This window comes from Nematostella vectensis, chromosome 7 (genome assembly GCF_932526225.1).
Source record: "Nematostella vectensis chromosome 7, jaNemVect1.1, whole genome shotgun sequence".
Taxonomy (NCBI): domain Eukaryota; kingdom Metazoa; phylum Cnidaria; class Anthozoa; order Actiniaria; family Edwardsiidae; genus Nematostella; species Nematostella vectensis.
The window spans coordinates 1,190,763-1,213,839 of NC_064040.1; the positions used below are offsets into that span (position 1 = coordinate 1,190,763).

A 23,077-nucleotide genomic window follows, 5' to 3' on the forward strand; every position below is an offset into this window, starting at 1 on the left:
AGGTATATAAGATAATTCCTTGCTGCTTGGGCGTCGCAGAGTTCTAGCTGTACTTCTTAGGGCTCGTCAACATTCTCGTCATTTTCTGTGCGTGCTCTGACTCTAGGAGGGTCTTGGCTTCTTCTAGAGTAGAGAGGTTTTTCTCTGCTACCCACTCACGCTCTGCGCGCTCATCAGCTATTCTCTTCCCCCAACTCTCTCTCCAGCTTGGCTGTACATCCCTCAGTTTCTTTAGTGCTTTCCGTTTTTCGGCGGACAGTGACGTGTAAAGTAGAGGGATGATGTACTTGAGAAAGCGCTCGAGGCTTGTAGAGTACGATGACAGTGTTTTGGATGTCAAGCCTAGGGACGTGTCGGTCTTCCTGAGTCCGATGTTGGCTTGAAAAAAACGCTTGTAGACGATGCCTTTGTCCAGAAAGACAAATAGATCCTTAGGACTAGGATGGATAGACTTGGCTATCTTGTCAACTTGGCTTCACATTTGAGCGATCCTAACATCAGTCTCCTCCGTTCCATCTGGGGTGGCAAGATGGTTATTCCAACCTCGCATAAAGACTTCGTATCTATTTTTCGGCTGGGGATCAGGACCGAAAGGACCTCTACCGCTTACACCTTCAGAAGGAACTTCAAAGCAAGCCATATCTTGGTTCTCTCTCTCTCTTTTTCAGTTTCATGGGGCTCTTCTACTTTCTCGATGATTTGGCTGCTGTTTCTAGCACAAAGGACGTTTTCCTCGTTACTGAGATCATCGCAGTCATCATCATCATCGCTATTGTCGGCATAGGGGATCTGGCTCTCGCTCTTGCCATCCGAGTCGCTTTCGTCATACGAGACAATTGTCTTTATCTTCTTTTTCTTGTGTTGGACTAGACCAACACTTATTGCAACATCAGATGTACGCAACAATGCTGGTCGTTTCTTGGTAGTTTGCGTATGAGACTTTTTATCTTCACTGCTCTCTTCTTGGGCTCTCTTCAGTTGCTTTTTAGAAAGTGCGACACTTTTGCCTCTCAATTTAGCCATGACGTGACTCTTTGGCTCAATGTTGTGGCTTTTTTCTAGGTGCCTCTCAAGTTAAACACCTACCCAGTCACAGTTCTTCTTTGGACATGGGCGCTTTACATGTCGGTCTGTACAGGACTGTTTCTCGAATAGTTTTAGAATGTGCATTTGCAACGAGTAATTTCTCTTGTCTTTTTTTCGGCAACCGTTGCTTTCTGGCGCTCTCTTATTAATTTAGCGTCTCGTCCGTGTCACGACATACCTAGTAAAAAGAGACAAGGGATGAAACTCTTTTTACCCGCTCTAGAAAAAAAAAGCCGGAAAAACATCTTTAACTCGAATTCATCGACCCAAAATTCGTAAAGCTATAGAGGTAATATACGAGAGCGCCAGAAAGCACCGGGCGCCGAAAAAATAGACAAGAGATACAAAAGCACACACGCACTAATTCAACAACAACGCAAAGCTAAAAAATAACTCTAACTTATTCAAACCGTAAAGGTGAGCTCCCTGCGATTGCGGTGAGCCCTCGGCCTGTTACCTAAAGAGATTTCCAGAAATGCGGCTGTTGACGTCTGTGATGACCCGTGTAAAGTAAAACATGCATTTAAGAAATAGGAAAGTTTCGTGTGACAACTGTGTGATAAAGGTAGATAATCAGCGTTGGGAGGGGGGCGTTTTGTTAGCTTGGGTGTACATGTGCATGTGTGTGAGATAAGGTAATAAAAAGATGGGGGAAATTTAACTTCCGTATTAAAAAAAAGTACTGTCACGCTGACATGTGTTTCTGCGTTTACTGGGACAAAGTCACACGTTTGTGCGGTAGTCATCCCGCACCACCAGTCATCTTCCCACAACAACCGGTCATCTTCCCACAACAACCGGTCATCTTCCCACACGACCGGTGATTTTCCCACACTACCGGTGTTTTTCCCACACGACCGGTGTTTTTCCCACATGACCGGTCATCTTCCCACATAACTATGCCTACTACTACTACTACTACTACCATAGTTATCGGTCGTGTTCCCACTTTCATAGCCAAAGGTCTAGGCCGACCCTCACATGGAAAGAGCATAGTATTCGTCACCATAGTGATATTGAATGTACAGTGTCTATCCATCAATCATAAGACGCAAATAATGTCCCCATGAAAGGTCACCATTAAGAGTTGAAAAATTAGTACTACATGTTCCGTTTTCGGTCGTGAAACACCAAAATCCACTTCGCGGTTCCCATGGTAACGGATCGTCAAACTATATATCAGACATGATAGAGCTTGAGTTGCGCTATAACACCTCAAAGTATCAAGTCTATTACTATAGTTTCAAGGGAGCGGCTCAGTTGATGTGCTACATACAAGTGCCAGATTAGCGTTCAAAATTACCTACAAAACTCAACACAACACTGTAACTCAGGCAAAAAGTAAGCTAACGGCACGAAGCTTTCTGAAGCTCCTTCCAACAACTAAAGATGCTTCCATGTAAAACATGATGACATTTAGATGACGTCATCACGAAAAAGGGCGAATCTACTTTACATGTGAGGCTAAAGCACCGGTCGTTTTCCCACATGTATTTTTTATCGTCCAACGGGTGCTTATGAACTTTTTTTACAAACATTAAAAAATGTATAATTACTTCGCAAAAGTCTCTAAAAGAGCTAATAAAACAGAATTTTTCTATATTCATATGCATTTTTCTCAAAAAATATATTTTTCAGCTTAAATTTAGATGTTGTCCTAGAGTTTGAAAAAAAATGTTTCTATTGGCAATCTCTCTAATCATAGATAACGTCGCACAAGTACCTTTAACGTTGATGAGAAGTTACAAAATATCTGGAGAATTGACAAAGTTATGGCCACATATTGTTTCTGCAACTATGGCGCACATTACTGAGTACTACTGACCGGTCGGCTTCCCACACAAGCAAGCCACACAAGCCAATCTAAATAGTCATTGTGCTCTTTTCCTTGCGAAAGACATTATCACATGAAGTGCAGTTACATAAGTACCTACTGGATGCAGTCTGACTGATTTTATTAGAAATTTAGTGGACCCGAGCTCGAAATAAGTTGTATGCGCCATCTCAAACACCGCTTATTTCTTGCCTTACAAGCCTCGATCAAATCGCTTCTTGGTTTCTTTTTCCAAAAGGTAAAAAAAAAAAAATAGGGATTCCGGACAGGATGACGGGATGTATGAACTTACAAGAACAAGGTCATTGTTTTCACTCTTTTCACTAAAAACAAAAAAATGTGATTGAAGCTGTGGACTAATCAAGTCTACATCTTCAATCACGAAAAGAAAAGAAAAGAGCGACCGCATCCTCCCAACCGACACAAATTTTGCTTGGTTCGCGTTTTCTGATGGAGGAATCGTATTTGTCTCATTGTCATCCTGTTCTGTCTTGTGGTCACCAGTCTCTTCTTCTTTGGCTTCCTCGGCACTATTCTCATCTTATGAAGCCTCAACTTGATTACCTTCTGTACTGCTTGCTCCCTCCCATAGATTTGTCATTGTATCATGTGCGTTGTTTGCCGCTTTGACTTTATTTATCAGATTGTAGCTGAGGTCCGCTGTACGTCTTGAGTGCCCCATTTTGCGTCTGGTGAAGAAAGGCCACGTGTGTTAGTCACAACAACATGGCGGATCATACTAGAGCAAAATCCCTCGACACTCTCTGGTCTAAGAGTGCCTGCTCTGATGGCGAACTGCTTGAGGGCGTGGTTGCCTTTTTTATTATTGATGAGGTATATAAGATAATTCCTTGCTGCTTGGGCGTCGCAGAGTTCTAGCTGTACTTCTTAGGGCTCGTCAACATTCTCGTCATTTTCTGTGCGTGCTCTGACTCTAGGAGGGTCTTGGCTTCTTCTAGAGTAGAGAGGTTTTTCTCTGCTACCCACTCACGCTCTGCGCGCTCATCAGCTATTCTCTTCCCCCAACTCTCTCTCCAGCTTGGCTGTACATCCCTCAGTTTCTTTAGTGCTTTCCGTTTTTCGGCGGACAGTGACGTGTAAAGTAGAGGGATGATGTACTTGAGAAAGCGCTCGAGGCTTGTAGAGTACGATGACAGTGTTTTGGATGTCAAGCCTAGGGACGTGTCGGTCTTCCTGAGTCCGATGTTGGCTTTGAAAAAAACGCTTGTAGACGATGCCTTTGTCCAGAAAGACAAATAGATCCTTAGGACTAGGATGGATAGACTTGGCTATCTTGTCAACTTGGCTTCACATTTGAGCGATCCTAACATCAGTCTCCTCCGTTCCATCTGGGGTGGCAAGATGGTTATTCCAACCTCGCATAAAGACTTCGTATCTATTTTTCGGCTGGGGATCAGGACCGAAAGGACCTCTACCGCTTACACCTTCAGAAGGAACTTCAAAGCAAGCCATATCTTGGTTCTCTCTCTCTCTTTTTCAGTTTCATGGGGCTCTTCTACTTTCTCGATGATTTGGCTGCTGTTTCTAGCACAAAGGACGTTTTCCTCGTTACTGAGATCATCGCAGTCATCATCATCATCGCTATTGTCGGCATAGGGGATCTGGCTCTCGCTCTTGCCATCCGAGTCGCTTTCGTCATACGAGACAATTGTCTTTATCTTCTTTTTCTTGTGTTGGACTAGACCAACACTTATTGCAACATCAGATGTACGCAACAATGCTGGTCGTTTCTTGGTAGTTTGCGTATGAGACTTTTTATCTTCACTGCTCTCTTCTTGGGCTCTCTTCAGTTGCTTTTTAGAAAGTGCGACACTTTTGCCTCTCAATTTAGCCATGACGTGACTCTTTGGCTCAATGTTGTGGCTTTTTTCTAGGTGCCTCTCAAGTTAAACACCTACCCAGTCACAGTTCTTCTTTGGACATGGGCGCTTTACATGTCGGTCTGTACAGGACTGTTTCTCGAATAGTTTTAGAATGTGCATTTGCAACGAGTAATTTCTCTTGTCTTTTTTTCGGCAACCGTTGCTTTCTGGCGCTCTCTTATTAATTTAGCGTCTCGTCCGTGTCACGACATACCTAGTAAAAAGAGACAAGGGATGAAACTCTTTTTACCCGCTCTAGAAAAAAAAAGCCGGAAAAACATCTTTAACTCGAATTCATCGACCCAAAATTCGTAAAGCTATAGAGGTAATATACGAGAGCGCCAGAAAGCACCGGGCGCCGAAAAAATAGACAAGAGATACAAAAGCACACACGCACTAATTCAACAACAACGCAAAGCTAAAAAATAACTCTAACTTATTCAAACCGTAAAGGTGAGCTCCCTGCGATTGCGGTGAGCCCTCGGCCTGTTACCTAAAGAGATTTCCAGAAATGCGGCTGTTGACGTCTGTGATGACCCGTGTAAAGTAAAACATGCATTTAAGAAATAGGAAAGTTTCGTGTGACAACTGTGTGATAAAGGTAGATAATCAGCGTTGGGAGGGGGGCGTTTTGTTAGCTTGGGTGTACATGTGCATGTGTGTGAGATAAGGTAATAAAAAGATGGGGGAAATTTAACTTCCGTATTAAAAAAAAGTACTGTCACGCTGACATGTGTTTCTGCGTTTACTGGGACAAAGTCACACGTTTGTGCGGTAGTCATCCCGCACCACCAGTCATCTTCCCACAACAACCGGTCATCTTCCCACAACAACCGGTCATCTTCCCACACGACCGGTGATTTTCCCACACTACCGGTGTTTTTCCCACACGACCGGTGTTTTTCCCACATGACCGGTCATCTTCCCACATAACTATGCCTACTACTACTACTACTACTACCATAGTTATCGGTCGTGTTCCCACTTTCATAGCCAAAGGTCTAGGCCGACCCTCACATGGAAAGAGCATAGTATTCGTCACCATAGTGATATTGAATGTACAGTGTCTATCCATCAATCATAAGACGCAAATAATGTCCCCATGAAAGGTCACCATTAAGAGTTGAAAAATTAGTACTACATGTTCCGTTTTCGGTCGTGAAACACCAAAATCCACTTCGCGGTTCCCATGGTAACGGATCGTCAAACTATATATCAGACATGATAGAGCTTGAGTTGCGCTATAACACCTCAAAGTATCAAGTCTATTACTATAGTTTCAAGGGAGCGGCTCAGTTGATGTGCTACATACAAGTGCCAGATTAGCGTTCAAAATTACCTACAAAACTCAACACAACACTGTAACTCAGGCAAAAAGTAAGCTAACGGCACGAAGCTTTCTGAAGCTCCTTCCAACAACTAAAGATGCTTCCATGTAAAACATGATGACATTTAGATGACGTCATCACGAAAAAGGGCGAATCTACTTTACATGTGAGGCTAAAGCACCGGTCGTTTTCCCACATGTATTTTTTATCGTCCAACGGGTGCTTATGAACTTTTTTTACAAACATTAAAAAATGTATAATTACTTCGCAAAAGTCTCTAAAAGAGCTAATAAAACAGAATTTTTCTATATTCATATGCATTTTTCTCAAAAAATATATTTTTCAGCTTAAATTTAGATGTTGTCCTAGAGTTTGAAAAAAAATGTTTCTATTGGCAATCTCTCTAATCATAGATAACGTCGCACAAGTACCTTTAACGTTGATGAGAAGTTACAAAATATCTGGAGAATTGACAAAGTTATGGCCACATATTGTTTCTGCAACTATGGCGCACATTACTGAGTACTACTGACCGGTCGGCTTCCCACACAAGCAAGCCACACAAGCCAATCTAAATAGTCATTGTGCTCTTTTCCTTGCGAAAGACATTATCACATGAAGTGCAGTTACATAAGTACCTACTGGATGCAGTCTGACTGATTTTATTAGAAATTTAGTGGACCCGAGCTCGAAATAAGTTGTATGCGCCATCTCAAACACCGCTTATTTCTTGCCTTACAAGCCTCGATCAAATCGCTTCTTGGTTTCTTTTTCCAAAAGGTAAAAAAAAAAAAATAGGAAAAACAAAAAAATGTGATTGAAGCTGTGGACTAATCAAGTCTACATCTTCAATCACGAAAAGAAAAGAAAAGAGCGACCGCATCCTCCCAACCGACACAAATTTTGCTTGGTTCGCGTTTTCTGATGGAGGAATCGTATTTGTCTCATTGTCATCCTGTTCTGTCTTGTGGTCACCAGTCTCTTCTTCTTTGGCTTCCTCGGCACTATTCTCATCTTATGAAGCCTCAACTTGATTACCTTCTGTACTGCTTGCTCCCTCCCATAGATTTGTCATTGTATCATGTGCGTTGTTTGCCGCTTTGACTTTATTTATCAGATTGTAGCTGAGGTCCGCTGTACGTCTTGAGTGCCCCATTTTGCGTCTGGTGAAGAAAGGCCACGTGTGTTAGTCACAACAACATGGCGGATCATACTAGAGCAAAATCCCTCGACACTCTCTGGTCTAAGAGTGCCTGCTCTGATGGCGAACTGCTTGAGGGCGTGGTTGCCTTTTTTATTATTGATGAGGTATATAAGATAATTCCTTGCTGCTTGGGCGTCGCAGAGTTCTAGCTGTACTTCTTAGGGCTCGTCAACATTCTCGTCATTTTCTGTGCGTGCTCTGACTCTAGGAGGGTCTTGGCTTCTTCTAGAGTAGAGAGGTTTTTCTCTGCTACCCACTCACGCTCTGCGCGCTCATCAGCTATTCTCTTCCCCCAACTCTCTCTCCAGCTTGGCTGTACATCCCTCAGTTTCTTTAGTGCTTTCCGTTTTTCGGCGGACAGTGACGTGTAAAGTAGAGGGATGATGTACTTGAGAAAGCGCTCGAGGCTTGTAGAGTACGATGACAGTGTTTTGGATGTCAAGCCTAGGGACGTGTCGGTCTTCCTGAGTCCGATGTTGGCTTTGAAAAAAACGCTTGTAGACGATGCCTTTGTCCAGAAAGACAAATAGATCCTTAGGACTAGGATGGATAGACTTGGCTATCTTGTCAACTTGGCTTCACATTTGAGCGATCCTAACATCAGTCTCCTCCGTTCCATCTGGGGTGGCAAGATGGTTATTCCAACCTCGCATAAAGACTTCGTATCTATTTTTCGGCTGGGGATCAGGACCGAAAGGACCTCTACCGCTTACACCTTCAGAAGGAACTTCAAAGCAAGCCATATCTTGGTTCTCTCTCTCTCTTTTTCAGTTTCATGGGGCTCTTCTACTTTCTCGATGATTTGGCTGCTGTTTCTAGCACAAAGGACGTTTTCCTCGTTACTGAGATCATCGCAGTCATCATCATCATCGCTATTGTCGGCATAGGGGATCTGGCTCTCGCTCTTGCCATCCGAGTCGCTTTCGTCATACGAGACAATTGTCTTTATCTTCTTTTTCTTGTGTTGGACTAGACCAACACTTATTGCAACATCAGATGTACGCAACAATGCTGGTCGTTTCTTGGTAGTTTGCGTATGAGACTTTTTATCTTCACTGCTCTCTTCTTGGGCTCTCTTCAGTTGCTTTTTAGAAAGTGCGACACTTTTGCCTCTCAATTTAGCCATGACGTGACTCTTTGGCTCAATGTTGTGGCTTTTTTCTAGGTGCCTCTCAAGTTAAACACCTACCCAGTCACAGTTCTTCTTTGGACATGGGCGCTTTACATGTCGGTCTGTACAGGACTGTTTCTCGAATAGTTTTAGAATGTGCATTTGCAACGAGTAATTTCTCTTGTCTTTTTTTCGGCAACCGTTGCTTTCTGGCGCTCTCTTATTAATTTAGCGTCTCGTCCGTGTCACGACATACCTAGTAAAAAGAGACAAGGGATGAAACTCTTTTTACCCGCTCTAGAAAAAAAAAGCCGGAAAAACATCTTTAACTCGAATTCATCGACCCAAAATTTGTAAAGCTATAGAGGTAATATACGAGAGCGCCAGAAAGCACCGGGCGCCGAAAAAATAGACAAGAGATACAAAAGCACACACGCACTAATTCAACAACAACGCAAAGCTAAAAAACAACTCTAACTTATTCAAACCGTAAAGGTGAGCTCCCTGCGATTGCGGTGAGCCCTCGGCGTGTTACCTAAAGAGATTTCCAGAAATGCGGCTGTTGACGTCCGTGATGACCCGTGTAAAGTAAAACATGCATATAAGAAATAGGAAAGTTTCGTGTGACAACTGTGTGATAAAGGTAGATAATCAGCGTTGGGAGGGGGGCGTTTTGTTAGCTTGGGTGTACATGTGCATGTGTGTGAGATAAGGTAATAAAAAGATGGGGGAAATTTAACTTCCGTATTAAAAAAAAGTACTGTCACGCTGACATGTGTTTCTGCGTTTACTGGGACAAAGTCACACGTTTGTGCGGTAGTCATCCCGCACCACCAGTCATCTTCCCACAACAACCGGTCATCTTCCCACAACAACCGGTCATCTTCCCACACGACCGGTGATTTTCCCACACGACCGGTGTTTTTCCCACACGACCGGTGTTTTTCCCACATGACCGGTCATCTTCCCACATAACTATGCCTACCACTACTACTACTACTACTACTACTACTACCACTACTACTACTACTACTACTACTACTACTACTACTACTAATAATAATAATAATAATAATGTTTTATTAGCATTCCAACATGAGAGGCTCTTCTATGCTAATGAAACTAACTACACTAACTAACAATATAATAAATAATATACTATAAACTTGAAATTTTAAAATGTAAATATACAAGAAAACATACATGTTCGTATTTAGCATTAAGTGTGGTTACTCTGGTCCTGGCTCTATTGCTGAAGTAGAGCTTAGCGCTCCGCTTAAACATTACTAGCTTGGTCGTAAGCTTCAGGAAGCTGTCTGCCAGGGCGTCTGTAGTCCGGCTGGCTAGAGCGGTCTCGTATCGCTTCTCGTACTTCCTCACCTCCTCGGCGCTCTTGCGTTTGACGTCGTCGTGAGTCAGGGCCTTGCCTACCATTTCTCTTGACTTCCTCGAGGCTACGAGAATCGCGAGTTTCTCCCTCGCGTCTGCTATCTCAGTTTGCTCACCTCCGGTTGCCGTTCCGGCAGGCTGCGTCGAGCAGTCCAACGACTCGACGGCCGGGAGGCCGGCGGCGCGGGGGCATACGTGGGCGGTGATTTACTGCGCTTACCGTTCAACTAGGGCGATGGTATAAGGGTGACGCAAGCAAAACTCTAACTCCGAGAACTTTTTCGTCTTGAGGGCCTTCATGTACTCTTTCATTCTCTTTTCTGAGAGCTCCGTGCCGTAGTCATGCAGGATAGCTTTCATGTCCGCCTTGCTTGGGGTGTAGAAGACCACCAAGGCCGCGATGTTCTCACGGAACGGCTTCGTGATGCTGGTGAGCTGCTGCGTGATCACCCACACGCTAATACCCACGTGGCGCGCGCTGAACGCCAAGTTGACGAGCTGGTCAGAGCGCCTCTTTACGTCTTTTGAGGCCGCACAGTCGTCTAGTATGATTAGCGTATTAGTGGCTTCGAAGACAGCGGAAACAAACCTCAGCAGTATGTCGATCTGACCCGCTTCAGGTGTGACGACAAACAGACGATCGTCGCCCTCGCCAAAGCCTTCGTATGTTTTGTTGTAGACAAAGGTAGGGCACACGAGTACGATGTAGTCAAACTTGTCCCGGAAAGGCCGCGCAGCCGGTCCACTATGAATCGGGCCTTCCCGCATGACGTCGGGCACACGATGAGAGCGTTAAATGGGATGTTTTTCGGGTCCATACCGCGCTGCCGCCGTCGGAACGTCAAGTGCTCAGTATTGTATGGACTCTAGCTGTCCGTTCATAAGGTTCATTTGGGCGTCGGCCACCACAAACACGTGACAGTTTACGGTACCCGTGCCGCTTGCCGTGCGTTTTATCTCGAGATGCACACCGTCGCGGATGTTGACCAATCGGAGACCACCCCCATGGATAGCACTGTCGTCCGTTGTTCGGAGGTCGATCCACAGAGCAAACTTGTTATCGCCATAGAACGACTAGGGGCTGACTGCCGGCGCGGCAAGCGCTCCGCTGTGCCCCCCCCCCCCCGGGGAGGGCCGGACGAACCGCCTTTTCGCCTCCCTCCAGAAATCCGTGGGGCGTAGTCCCTGGCTGAAGACCTTGTTTGGCATGCCGTCGATTGTAACGCGAACGCTCTTGATGTCGGGGTACACGAACTTCTCAGAGTCGCGAGCTCCTGCCGTGTATGGCTACACAAAGATGAGCAACAGACCACTCATAGACCTTCGCGGCAGGTTGACACTCTCGTTGATTATGCTGTCCGTCCCTTTGCTAATCACGAAGGTCTTGTGGAGGTTCACTTGCTCGTAGAAGAACGTTGTGCCGTTTTGGTAGGCGGCGGCTGCAGACCGGGCGAGGTTGTCGTCCCTCAGGCTTTGGTATTCCAGCTCTAGATTTTTGATGCCGTAGGATAATTTGGTAGCATCGCTTCCGACTACTACCTGGTCAACCGTTGCGAGCGTGATCTCGAAGAGCAGCGCCTCGGAGAGCGCCCTTGGGTACAGTACGCCGTGGTCCGTCAGCAGAGAATGGTCTAGCGGGATGGTGTACTTCGCCCCGTGGGCGGCGTTTAGAGCGTTCTCCTTGGCGTTACTAGTCGCTTTATCGCCAGCCTTGGAGCGAAGCTTGCGCATGTTTTCTGACTGTATGCCCTGCTCGGGCGGTCCTCTCTCTCGACCTTGGACAGGTAAAGCTCCTCATACGTCTTGAAGACATCGTAGCGGTTGGTGTCCTGGAGCGTTTCTCCTGCAAACGTGATTTTCAGGCGGCTCACGAGATTTCGGCCGACGTTGTTCACGACGGTATTATTTGCTTGGCCTGAGATGGAGAGATCGAAACCGACCCTCAAGGAGCCAGGCACGAGCGTGACGCCTTCCGATAGCTTTAGGACCGCCACATATAGCGTCTCGCCGGGGGAGGCCGTCGACGGGTTGAGAGTGACCCGGTGAACAGTTCTCTCGGCTTTCAACCCCAGAGGAGTTCTGGGTGTTCGTTGGGGGTCAAGTTTATCGCTGACTGACATTTCTATTATATATTATACATCAAGTACGAAGTCACGTGGCTATGGTGCGGACTGTTAGACATGCCTAATATAGCGTAGCATGAGCTATGCGCACGCATCATGGGTGATGTTGACGTTGACATTGACGATACCTTGCCGGGTGCGTCCGCCGATCGCGGAGCGGGGTCGACGAGACGACGCCCCTTATCCCGTTTGACCCCGACGATGGGGAGTCGATCCTAATGACGAACACGTCACCGCGTATGCGCGGCATGACCCGGACGCAGACGACCGCTGAAACCTCGTTCACCACAGAGGGTGCAGCGGCAAGACTCGGTATCCAGTCCCTCAGGGAGAAATACCCAGACCTTAACGAGAATCTGATACTGTTCCAGTCAGACCGGAGAGGAACGACGCTAATACAGCTTCGTAACCTCGACAAAGGAGGCTGGACTAAACCAAGACAGCTGTTCAATGAGAACGGGAGCGTTCTACAGGACGTTGCAAAGCTGAAAGGCTTCAAGCTGGCGATGGGGTCTGTGGCAGAGATAGACGCGGTCATCCATCAGGAGAACACAGAACGAGTACAAGAGCTGCAAGGGGTGGTAACCACAGACAGGGAGACCATCGACGACCCTAACACGTCGGAGAGTCGCCGCCAAGAGGCCCGTGAGCGCAACGAGGAAAGGCTATCCGAGATCGGCGAACTAGAACGCGAAAACCGAGAGCTCGAGAACCGAAAGCCGCTCAGAGAGCGCATCAAAGCCATCTTTAAAAAAACGGCTTTACCATCAACGCTATCGGGTTGGCCGTAGCGACGACGATCGCGGCCATTGGGGACATAATTTTGGCACTAGAGGGGGTGAATGCGGACATAATTTTGGCACTAGAGGGGGTGAATGGAGACATAATTTTGGCGCTAGAGGAAGTGAATGCGGACATAATTTTGGCACTAGAGGGGGTGAATGGAGACATAATTTTGGCACTAGAGGGGGTGAATGCGGACATAATTTTGGCACTAGAGGGGGTGAATGGAGACATAATTTTGGCGCTAGAGGAAGTGAATGCGGACATAATTTTGGCACTAGAGGGGGTGAATGGAGACATAATTTTGGCACTAGAGGGGGTGAATGCGGACATAATTTTGGCACTAGAGGGGGTGAATGGAGACATAATTTTGGCGCTAGAGGAAGTGAATGCGGACATAATTTTGGCACTAGAGGGGGTGAATGCGGACATAATTTTGGCACTAGAGGGGTTAAATAGGGACATAATTTTGGCACTAGAGGGGGAGAATGCGGACATAATTTTGGCACTAGAGGGGGTGAATGCGGAAATTATTTTGGCACTAGAGGGGGTGAATGCGGACATAATTTTGGCACTAGAGGTGGTGAATGGGGACATAATTTTGGCACTAGAGGGGGTGAATGCGGACATAATTTTGGCACTAGAGGGGGTGAATGCGGACATAATTTTGGCAGTAGAGGTCGTGAATGGGGACATAATTTTGGCACTAGAGAGGGTGAATGGGGTCATAATTTTGGCAGTAGAGGGGGTAAATAGGGACATAATTTTGGCACTAGAGGGGGTGAATAGGGACATAATTTTGGCACTAGAGGGGGTGAATGGGGACATAATTTTGGCACTAGAGGGGGTGAATGGGGACAGACGGAGAGACACACAGGCAGACGGAGAGACACACAGGCAGACAGAGAGACATACAGACAGACAGAGAGAAGTACAGGCAGACAGAGAGACATACAGGCAGATGGAGAGACACACAGACAGACAGAGAGACATACAGGCAGACAGAGAGACACAGGCAGCCAGAGAGACACACAGGCAGACGGAGAGACATAGAGGCAGACAGAGAGACATACAGTCAGACAGAGAGAAACACAGGCAGACAGAGAGACATACAGGCAGACAGAGAGACACACAGGCAGACAGAGAGACACACATGCAGACGGAGAGACATACAGGCAGACAGAGAGACATAGAGGCAGACAGAGAGACATAGAGGCAGACAGAGAGACATACAGGCAGACAGAGAGACATCGAGGCAGACAGACAGACAGACATACAGGCAGATGGAGAGACATACAGGCAGATGGAGAGACATACAGGCAGACAGAGAGACATACAGGCAGACGGAGAGACATACAGGCAGACGGAGAGACATACAGGCAGAGGGAGAGACATACAGGCAGATGGAGAGACATACAGGCAGACGGAGAGACATACAGGCAGATGGAGAGACATACAGGCAGGCAGAGAGACACACAGGCAGACGGAGAGACATAGAGGCAGACAGAGAGACATACAGGCAGATGGAGAGACATACAGGCAGACGGAGAGACATACAGGCAGACAGAGAGACACACAGGCAGACAGAGGGACATACAGGCAGACGGAGAGACATACAGGCAGACGGAGAGACACACAGGCAGACAGAGAGACATACAGGCAGACAGAGAGACATACAGGCAGACGGAGAAACAGACAGAGAGGCATACGGGCAGACAGACAGACGGATGCTAGGGCTGGGAAGGGGCTGCTCAAATGTACATTCTCCTCTTCAGTCGCCACCATAGAAAATATTTTATCACATATGAGACAGTAGTATCTTATTTTTATTGTATGACCTTATAGTCTACATCACTTCTTGCAGAATTTCTTTTTGTCAAAGCTGCCTTTGGACACATTCTGCTGGTATGCTCCGATTTCGTTGCCATGGTGATAGTAGCGCCCTACCCAAAAAGTGCATTGATAGTTCATCCAGACTCCCTTGGCCCTCCCTACGCCCAGCCTAGTGCTCGTCTTCCACACGACTTGAGAGAAGGTGGACATACTACCTTCAGTGAAGTCGTACTTGCACACTGATTTATACCTATCACGTAAAGGAGACACAAGCGTCATAAATCATCCAACGGGTCTGGTTACAAAGCATTTTTGCATCTTTTTCCAGCTGTCTACCACTCCTGCCCCCCCCCCCAACTCTCTCTACCCTTGGCCTGGTTACCAAGCCGACGTGTGATTGTCTTACCAGCAGTCCACCACTAATGTCCCCCCGTGGCCTACATGTCTGGTTACCAAGCCGACGAGTGACTCTCTTACCAGCTGTCCAAAACTAATGTCCGCCCGTGGCCTACATGCCTGGTTACCAAGCCGACGTGTGACTCTCTTACCAGCAGTCCACCACTAATGTCCCCCCGTGGCCTACATGTCTGGTTACCAAGCCGACGAGTGACTCTCTTACCAGCTGTCCAAAACTAATGTCCGCCCGTGGCCTACATGCCTGGTTACCAAGCCGACGTGTGACTCTCTTACCTTCAGTCCACCACTAATGTCCCCCCGTGGCCTACATGCCTGGTTACCAAGCCGACGAGTGACTCTCTTACCAGCTGTCCAAAACTAATGTCCGCCCGTGGCCTACATGCCTGGTTACCAAGCCGAAGTGTGATTCTCTTACCAGCTGTCCAAAACTAATGTCCCCCCGTGGCCTACATGCCTGGTTACCAAGCCGACGTGTGATTCTCTTACCAGCTGTCCACCACAAATGTCTCCCCGTGGCCTACATGCCTGGTCACCAAGCCGACATGTGATTCTCTTACCAGCTGTCCAAAACTAATGTCCCCCCGTGGCCTACATGCCTGGTTACCAAGCCGACGTGTGACTCTCTTACCTTCAGTCCACCACTAATGTCCCCCGGTGGCCTACATGCCTGGTTACCAAGCCGACGTGTGACTCTCTTACCTTCAGTCCACCACTAATGTCCCCCCGTGGCCTACATGCCTGGTTACCAAGCCGACGTGTGACTCTCTTACCTTCAGTCCACCACTAATGTCCCCCGGTGGCCTACATGCCTGGTTACCAAGTCGAAGAGTGATTCTCTTACCAGCTGTCCACCACTCCTGCCCCCCCCCCCCAACTCTTTTTACCCTTGGCCTGCTTACCAAGCCGACGTGTGACTCTCTTACCAGCAGTCCACAACTAATGTCCCCCGGCGGCCTACATGCCTGGTCACCAAGCCGACGTGTGATTCTCTTACCAGCAGTCCACCACTCTTGACCCGTCACCCTGTGTGCTATCGCATCGAATGCCCAGATTTTCGCCTTTCCAGTCTCTCTCGGACATCGTGGATGACTTCAAGCGCCCTAGTTTTGCCATCTTCTCGGCCCAGGCCGTCGCGGCCTTGGAAAGGTCTGCGTCAAGCGTCATTGCCGGTGCGTTGTGTATTCGGCGGTAAAAGTTATGGCGATTCAATGCGTCCACCGCAAAGTCAGGTGGCGATGAGATGACTGGGCCTGGCGGAGGTAAAGAAACCGACGCTCCCCCACCTCCACAGGATCTGCAGCTCTTGGCGCAATAGTGCTTCATGTACGAAGGGATACTCTGGCAGTACCCCGCCCTGCTCCACTTGGTGCAGTATCTGTTTGAGTCTTCACACACCGCTAAATGAAGGATAACAGAAGTCTTTCAAGCTATCTTCTATTAGCTCGGAACAGCTTAACCATATCACCGCTAAATGTAGGATAACAGAAGTCTTTCAACTATTTTCTATATATTAGCTCGGAACAACTTAACCATATAAGCGCATGAAAATTTCTGCACTCCCACAGTAGGTTTTCGCTAGGATAAAAACATGTCCGCTGACCGAGACTCTATAACCTGTGTCTAACTATTGATTAAATATTTATCGTCATTATCAGATATTTACAGATTTACCCGTGCTCCATTGGCTGCAAAGTTCACAGCTGACTTGGCAGTGGGTGGACATGAATTTCTTGTTTCTTGAGCACTCCCCTTGAGCGGCCCATGATGCACAAATAACCTTGTCATCTTTACAAATTCCTGGAAATAAATTAGAATATATATGGACCGCAAGAAGCAACAATCAATCACGACTTTGGAATTTGACCAAACAAGATTAATTTATATGAAGTCCAGGGGTTCCCATAAAAAACCATAGGGTTGTATTCAAAATACGGTATGAAGTGTCCTAATTAGGAATTGAACGTGTGAGTTAGATAAAAAGAGTTTTCAAAAAGTGGTGGATTTATAAAATCATCAAGACTAGCGTTTCAGCTTAAGGAAGAGCGATAAAAGAATTGCCAGATAATAAATGGTCCTTGTTTTAAACTTGGTTCGAGCCACAACAGCTATATTCATTTAAAGATGGCCACATGTTTCAAGTCTTCTAGTGGCAGTGTTCCTTCACTTAGGGCCACCTAGGGTCACTTATGGTCCTTTAGGGCCACCTAGGGTCACTTATGGTCCTTTAGGGCCACCTAGGGTCACTTATGGTCCTTTAGGGCCACCTAGGGTCACTTATGGTCCTTTAGGGTCACTTATGGTCCTGTAGGGCCACCTAGGGTCACTTATGGTCCTGTAGGGCCACCTAGGATCACTTATGGTCCTTTAGGGCCACCTAGGATCACTTATGGTCCTTTAGGGCCACCTAGGGTCACTTATGGTCCTTTAGGGCCACCTAGGGTCACTTATGGTCCTTTAGGGCCACCTAGGATCACTTATGGTCCTTTAGGGCCACCTAGGGTCACTTATGGTCCTTTAGGGTCACTTAAAGTCCTTTAGGACTTAAATGTTCTCAAGGGTCACTTAGGGTCTAACATTTACCAAGAGATGGGCACATGTTGCAGGTCTTCTTGCAGTGGGCTTTCATGTAGTCCGGCCACTTTAAGCAGTAGCCCTGACCGCTGTAGTGACGGCACCAGTTGGAGTCAACAGCATCCTTGCACCCAGCTAAAGGGAAATAGAAAGATAAAGCGACAAATGTTGTCCACGTTGTACCCTTACACCCGCCTAAGGGAAATAAACAGATGAAGGGTGACAAATGTTGTCCACGTTGTACCCTAACACCCGCCTAAGGAAAATAAACAGATGGAGGGTGACAAATGTTGTCCACGTTGTACCCTATCACCCGCCTAAGGGAAATGGACAGATTAAGGATGACAAATGTTGTCCACGTTGTACCCTATCACCCGCTTAAGGGAAATGGACAGATGAAGGGTGACAAATGTTGTCCACGTTGTACCCTATCACCCGCCTAAGGGAAATGGACAGATGAAGGGTGACACATGTTTTCCACGTTGTACCCTAACACCCGCCTGAGGGAAAAGGACAGATGAAGGGTGACAAATGTTGTCAACGTTGTACCCTATCACCCGCCTAAGGAAAATAGACAGATGAAGGGTGACAAATGTTGTCCACGTTGTACCCTATCACCCGCCTAAGGGAAATGGACAGATGAAGGATGACAAATGTTGTCCACGTTGTACCCTATCACCCGCCTAAGGGAAATGGACAGATGAAGGATGACAAATGTTGTCCACGTTGTACCCTATCACCCGCCTAAGGGAAATGGACAGATGAAGGATGACAAATGTTGTCCACGTTGTACCCTATCACCCGCCTAAGGGAAATGGACAGATGAAGGATGACAAATGTTGTCCACGTTGTACCCTATCACCCGCTTAAGGGAAATGGACAGATGAAGGATGACAAATGTTGTCCACGTTGTACCCTATCACCCGCCTAAGGGAAATGGACAGATGAAGGGTGACAAATGTTGTCCACGTTGTACCCTAACACCCGCCTGAGGGAAAAGGACAGATGAAGGGTGACAAATGTTGTCAACGTTGTACCCTATCACCCGCCTAAGGAAAATAGACAGATGAAGGGTGACAAATGTTGTCCACGTTGTACCCTATCACCCGCCTAAGGGAAATGGACAGATGAAGGGTGACACATGTTTTCCACGTTATACCCTATCACCCGCCTAAGGGAAATGGACAGATGAAGGGTGACAAATGTTGTCCACGTTGTACCCTAACACCCGCCTGAGGGAAAAGGACAGATGAAGGGTGACAAATGTTGTCAACGTTGTACCCTATCACCCGCCTAAGGAAAATAAACCGATGAAGGGTGACAAATCAGCGGCGTAGCCAGGATTTTAACAGGAGGGGGCCCAAAAGGCCCCTTCAATGCATTTTTCTCCTGTATTTTAGATGATGTTTTATACATTTACTGTATTTTTGGTTGCTAGAAGGGGGGACCGGGCCCCCTCGGCCACCCCCCTGGCTATGCCCCTGCAAATGTTGCCCAAGTTGTACCCTAACACTCCGCTAAAGATAAAAAGTAGATGAGGTCCTTCAGGGTTTTGTTGCTTACTGTTATTTGCAAGGGCTTGGCCACGGGTGAGAGCCCAGGCTCTCACTACTTGCAGCCAAAAATACATTAATGCTTGGAACTATCCAGGAAATGTTTTGTAATTCCCTAGTACGGAATTAACCGAAAAAGATTCGTTGATATGAAAGACAAGGTGTTAGAAAGAGTCATTTGCCTCCCCCACCCCTCCTTTGGAAAATCCTGCCTACACGGCTGATTTCGGCCTATACTAGCTTAGATTCTTCACATATCAGGAAAGAAATCCTTACAGCTAGAAACTATAAGTAGAAGAAGTTATAATGTCAATGTGAGAATTTTCACCGGGAACAAATTTACCATCATCCTCAACTGGAAGTTTAGTTACATTTTAAGCGAGTGGCTAATACGACCCAGCGCGTAGCAAGGATTTACTGAAGGGGGAAGGGATGTGCAGGTATTGATGTTTAAAAAATTATAGGGGAGGGGTGCGTTTGTGATTCTTTAAGAAACATTTTAATGTTTCTTAATTTTGCAGTGAGGACACAAAAAGCGGGCCATCCTGAACAATTTTCACCGATCAGATTCGGCTTCAAAACCGTGAACATTTTGAAAACAAAATGTTCAGCCAATGAGAAACGAACAGGTCCGTGTTTCCCACGGTCGTCTACACGTACGAGGTCAAAAAAACAACGTCTGGGGTTTCTCATTGGCTGAAATTTTTTTTCAAAATGTTAACGAGCCGGATCTGATTGGACAAAGTTGTTAAGCATGGCTCGCTTTCTGTGTCCTCACTGTAATGAATTTTAATTAATGTTTAATTTCAATGTTTTAATGCGCTAAATGAATAAGTATTTTTCAACCCTGGCAACCCGCAGCCCTTACCGTTACTTTGGGAATTCACAAGCCTGAATACCCGCCGCCCTTACCGTTACTTTAGGAATTCACAACCCTGGCAACCCGCCGCCCTTACCGTTACTTTGGGAATTCACAAGCCTGAATACCCGCCGCCCTTACCGTTACTTTGGGAATTCACAACCCTGGCAACCCGCCGCCTTTACCGTTACTTTGGGAATTCACAACCCTGGCAACCCGCCGCCCTTACCGTTACTTTGATAATTCACAAGCCTGGCAACCCGCCGCCCTTACCGTTACTTTGGGAATTCACAACCCTGGCAACCCGCCGCCCTTACCGTTACTTTGGGAATTCACAACCCTGGCAACCCGCAGCCCTTACCGTTACTTTGGGAATTCACAAGCCCTGCAGACATCAACAAGAACACAACCAAAGTCTCTGTGTGGCCCATACCTTCTTGCCTTCGCTTTAAGAGAGAAGAATGCGATCTACATCGCACGTGTGGGCGATGGCAGGCAGGTGTTCAGAAACTGTCAGATGGAATTATTGACAGTTTATAGGGACTTCTTCGTGGGGAAGGAGTCTACTACCCGGGCTACTACCCGGGCTACTACCCGGACTTGGGCATGAGGGGTTTACAGGATATACATATATATATCCTTCATAAAATTGGTACTTTAAGGCGTTATTTTGGGCATTTTTGGTCAATTAGCCTCCGTCAACAGGTCGACGGCTTTTGAAGCTATTTATATAATATTGTTTATTTTAGTGTACGAAATTTATACAATCCGATGCATTTGATGGTCCTCTTTTTTTCATCTTAGAAAAAAGTGTATAACAAATTATACAGTGTATAAACTGGATCCAATGATTCAGAAAGTCAACTGATTGAGTGAAGGACAGGCAAGAAAAACATGAGAAAATTTCGTAATCTTTTTGACGGCTAAACCTAATAAGTTTGTTCAGCTTACCTTGGTTTATTTATCTAATTCTACATCCAAAAGAACTGTTGAATTTGATCAGATGGAACACAGTGTCAAGAACTTTAAATAATTGGCTTTCTCTGTCAAGAAATTATCAGCATGCGAATAATATATTATTTTGTGGATCTGGCTGGGGATTATCTAGAAAAAATAAACCTAAATGACATGCCTCCGGATACAGCAATAGTAATGCTTGTAAGAGGATAGGAAACAGAAGTATCCATTAATAGTGATGCTTATAAGAGGATAGGAAACAGAAGTATCCATTAATAGTGATGCTTATAAGAGGATAGAAAACAGAAGTATCCAGTCGACAAAAGTTGATGGCAAGGCGCAAAGAATTATGGGAAAACAAACAAAATAATCCTAGATTCGCCCCCCTCAGAACGCAGGCCAGCAAATTTCTCTTTCTTGTCATGTTCTCATCTTAGCTACTGGGTGGGTATACGCAAAAATCACTAGACTACATTTGTGTTCTATTTTCCCTATACCTTCAAATGCACCCTTTGCCCCCCCCCCCCCCCCCTAACACACACATACGGGTCTGAATATTAAACCGAGAAGGGATAGCCCCTTTAAACAAAGGCATAAAAAGTATAGCCATAAAAAATTAAGCTGTATAAAGTGAGAAAACAAAAACACGAAGAAAAAAAGGAAAGAAAAAGTCCATTGACCGAGCAGAATCGAACCTCATCTACATCAGATGAAATGAAAAGAAAAAGTAGACCATACTTCCAGACATGCGCTGAAACACCGTATGGCAGCTAAAGCTTTACGGCTAAGCTGGAGATTTCGGCCCCAAGCACCGCTATCTAGCAATCTGTACAACACAAAGGAACCTGAGGTACCTGCGCATTAATGGGGAGGCAATAACCAGGATCCCAGGCCTGTCTTAGTCGGTTACGCCACGCACAGCTCGCTGAGATTTAGTAGTGAAAAATATCGTGGTCTTTATCGCGCTTTCGTCTCTTGGGAATAAGTGTGTTGTTATAGTAATGTAGTGATGTCGTCATCATGCACAGCACGCTGTGACCAAGGTCTGTTGGCAGTCGTCGCTAGCCATTTTCCTTTATTGTTTAGTCGCACGTGCACATGACTTCTTTTGTTCTCACCAATTTCCTAGGAACCAATTTCCTAGGAACAAACATGAAATCCAATGCTCATTGGTTCTCATGGGGGGGGGGCATCCTTAGCACTTTCTATAAGCCTAATTACCGCACATAATATTGAATAGGAATTATTAATGCGAAGGATCGGGGGCTTATTTCTTTTTCGGTCTCTTGACACGGGGCTTATTACGTTATGTTGCTATCCTTTTTAGGGGAGGGAAGGGGAGCTTAATGGGTAATAGGATCACTAGAGGTGGTGAATGGGGTCATAATTTTGGCACTAGAGGGGGTGAATGGGGTCATAATTTTGGCACTAGAGGGGGTGAATGGGGACATAATTTTGGCAGTAGATGGGGTGAATGGGGACATAATTTTGGCACTAGAGGGGGTGAATGGGGTCATAATTTTGGCAATAGAGGGGTGAATGGGCTCATAATTTTTGCACTAGAGGGGGTGAATGGGGAAATAATTTTGGCACTAGAGGGGGTGAATGGGGTCATAATTTTGGCACTAGAGGGGGTGAATGGGGACATAATTTTGGCACTAGAGGGGGTGAATGGAGACATAATTTTGGCACTAGAGGGGGTGAATGGGGAATTTAGGGGTTGAATATATATATCCCTGTTTGGGACGTGTCCTAATCCACGTGATACGTAAGACGTGGGGCATCGCGGAAATATAGAGCGGATTGCGTATTTCTTAGCAGGAATATTTACGGTCATGTAGGCGTTTTACTGACGTGACTTCCTGTAGTTTCCGAATTCTGGAAACTTCTAATAATAATATTGATCAAACTTTGCTGACAATCAAGAAATTAAAATATACTTTCTCTAAAACTAACACATATAAATAAAGTTTCTATCTATCTAGTTTCTAGTAAACATTCTTCCAGGACCAAAACAAAACAATCTCTTCTATCTCACTTGCATTCCATCTCCTCGTAATTGATTATCCCAGAGCCTTGTTACCTTGCCCTTGGCACAAAGGTACGTGGTCTCTGGGAACGAGGTTGGTCCATCTCATTATAATTG

The 23,077-nt window shown here is 46.1% G+C and overlaps 1 protein-coding gene across 2 annotated transcripts; it reads right to left on the reverse strand.

The window, feature by feature from the left end:
* Window positions 1–14,549: 14,549 nt before the first annotated feature.
* LOC5502444 (Golgi-associated plant pathogenesis-related protein 1-like) lies at window positions 14,550–22,027 on the reverse strand. 2 transcript variants are annotated; one of them, XM_048730621.1, is made up of 5 exons: window positions 21,786–22,027; window positions 17,572–17,697; window positions 16,663–16,788; window positions 15,986–16,388; window positions 14,550–14,824 (listed from the first exon to the last, which is right to left on the reverse strand). In XM_048730621.1, exons 2-5 carry the CDS (start codon window positions 17,615–17,617, stop codon window positions 14,593–14,595), a joined length of 807 nt encoding a protein of 268 aa, XP_048586578.1. In that variant the 5' UTR covers window positions 17,618–17,697; window positions 21,786–22,027; the 3' UTR covers window positions 14,550–14,592. The 2 variants fall into 2 exon arrangements, with proteins under 2 accessions (XP_048586578.1, XP_048586577.1); XM_048730620.1 differs by lacking the exon at window positions 21,786–22,027 and adding an exon at window positions 20,336–20,458.
* Between the last annotated feature and the right edge of the window lie 1,050 nt (window positions 22,028–23,077).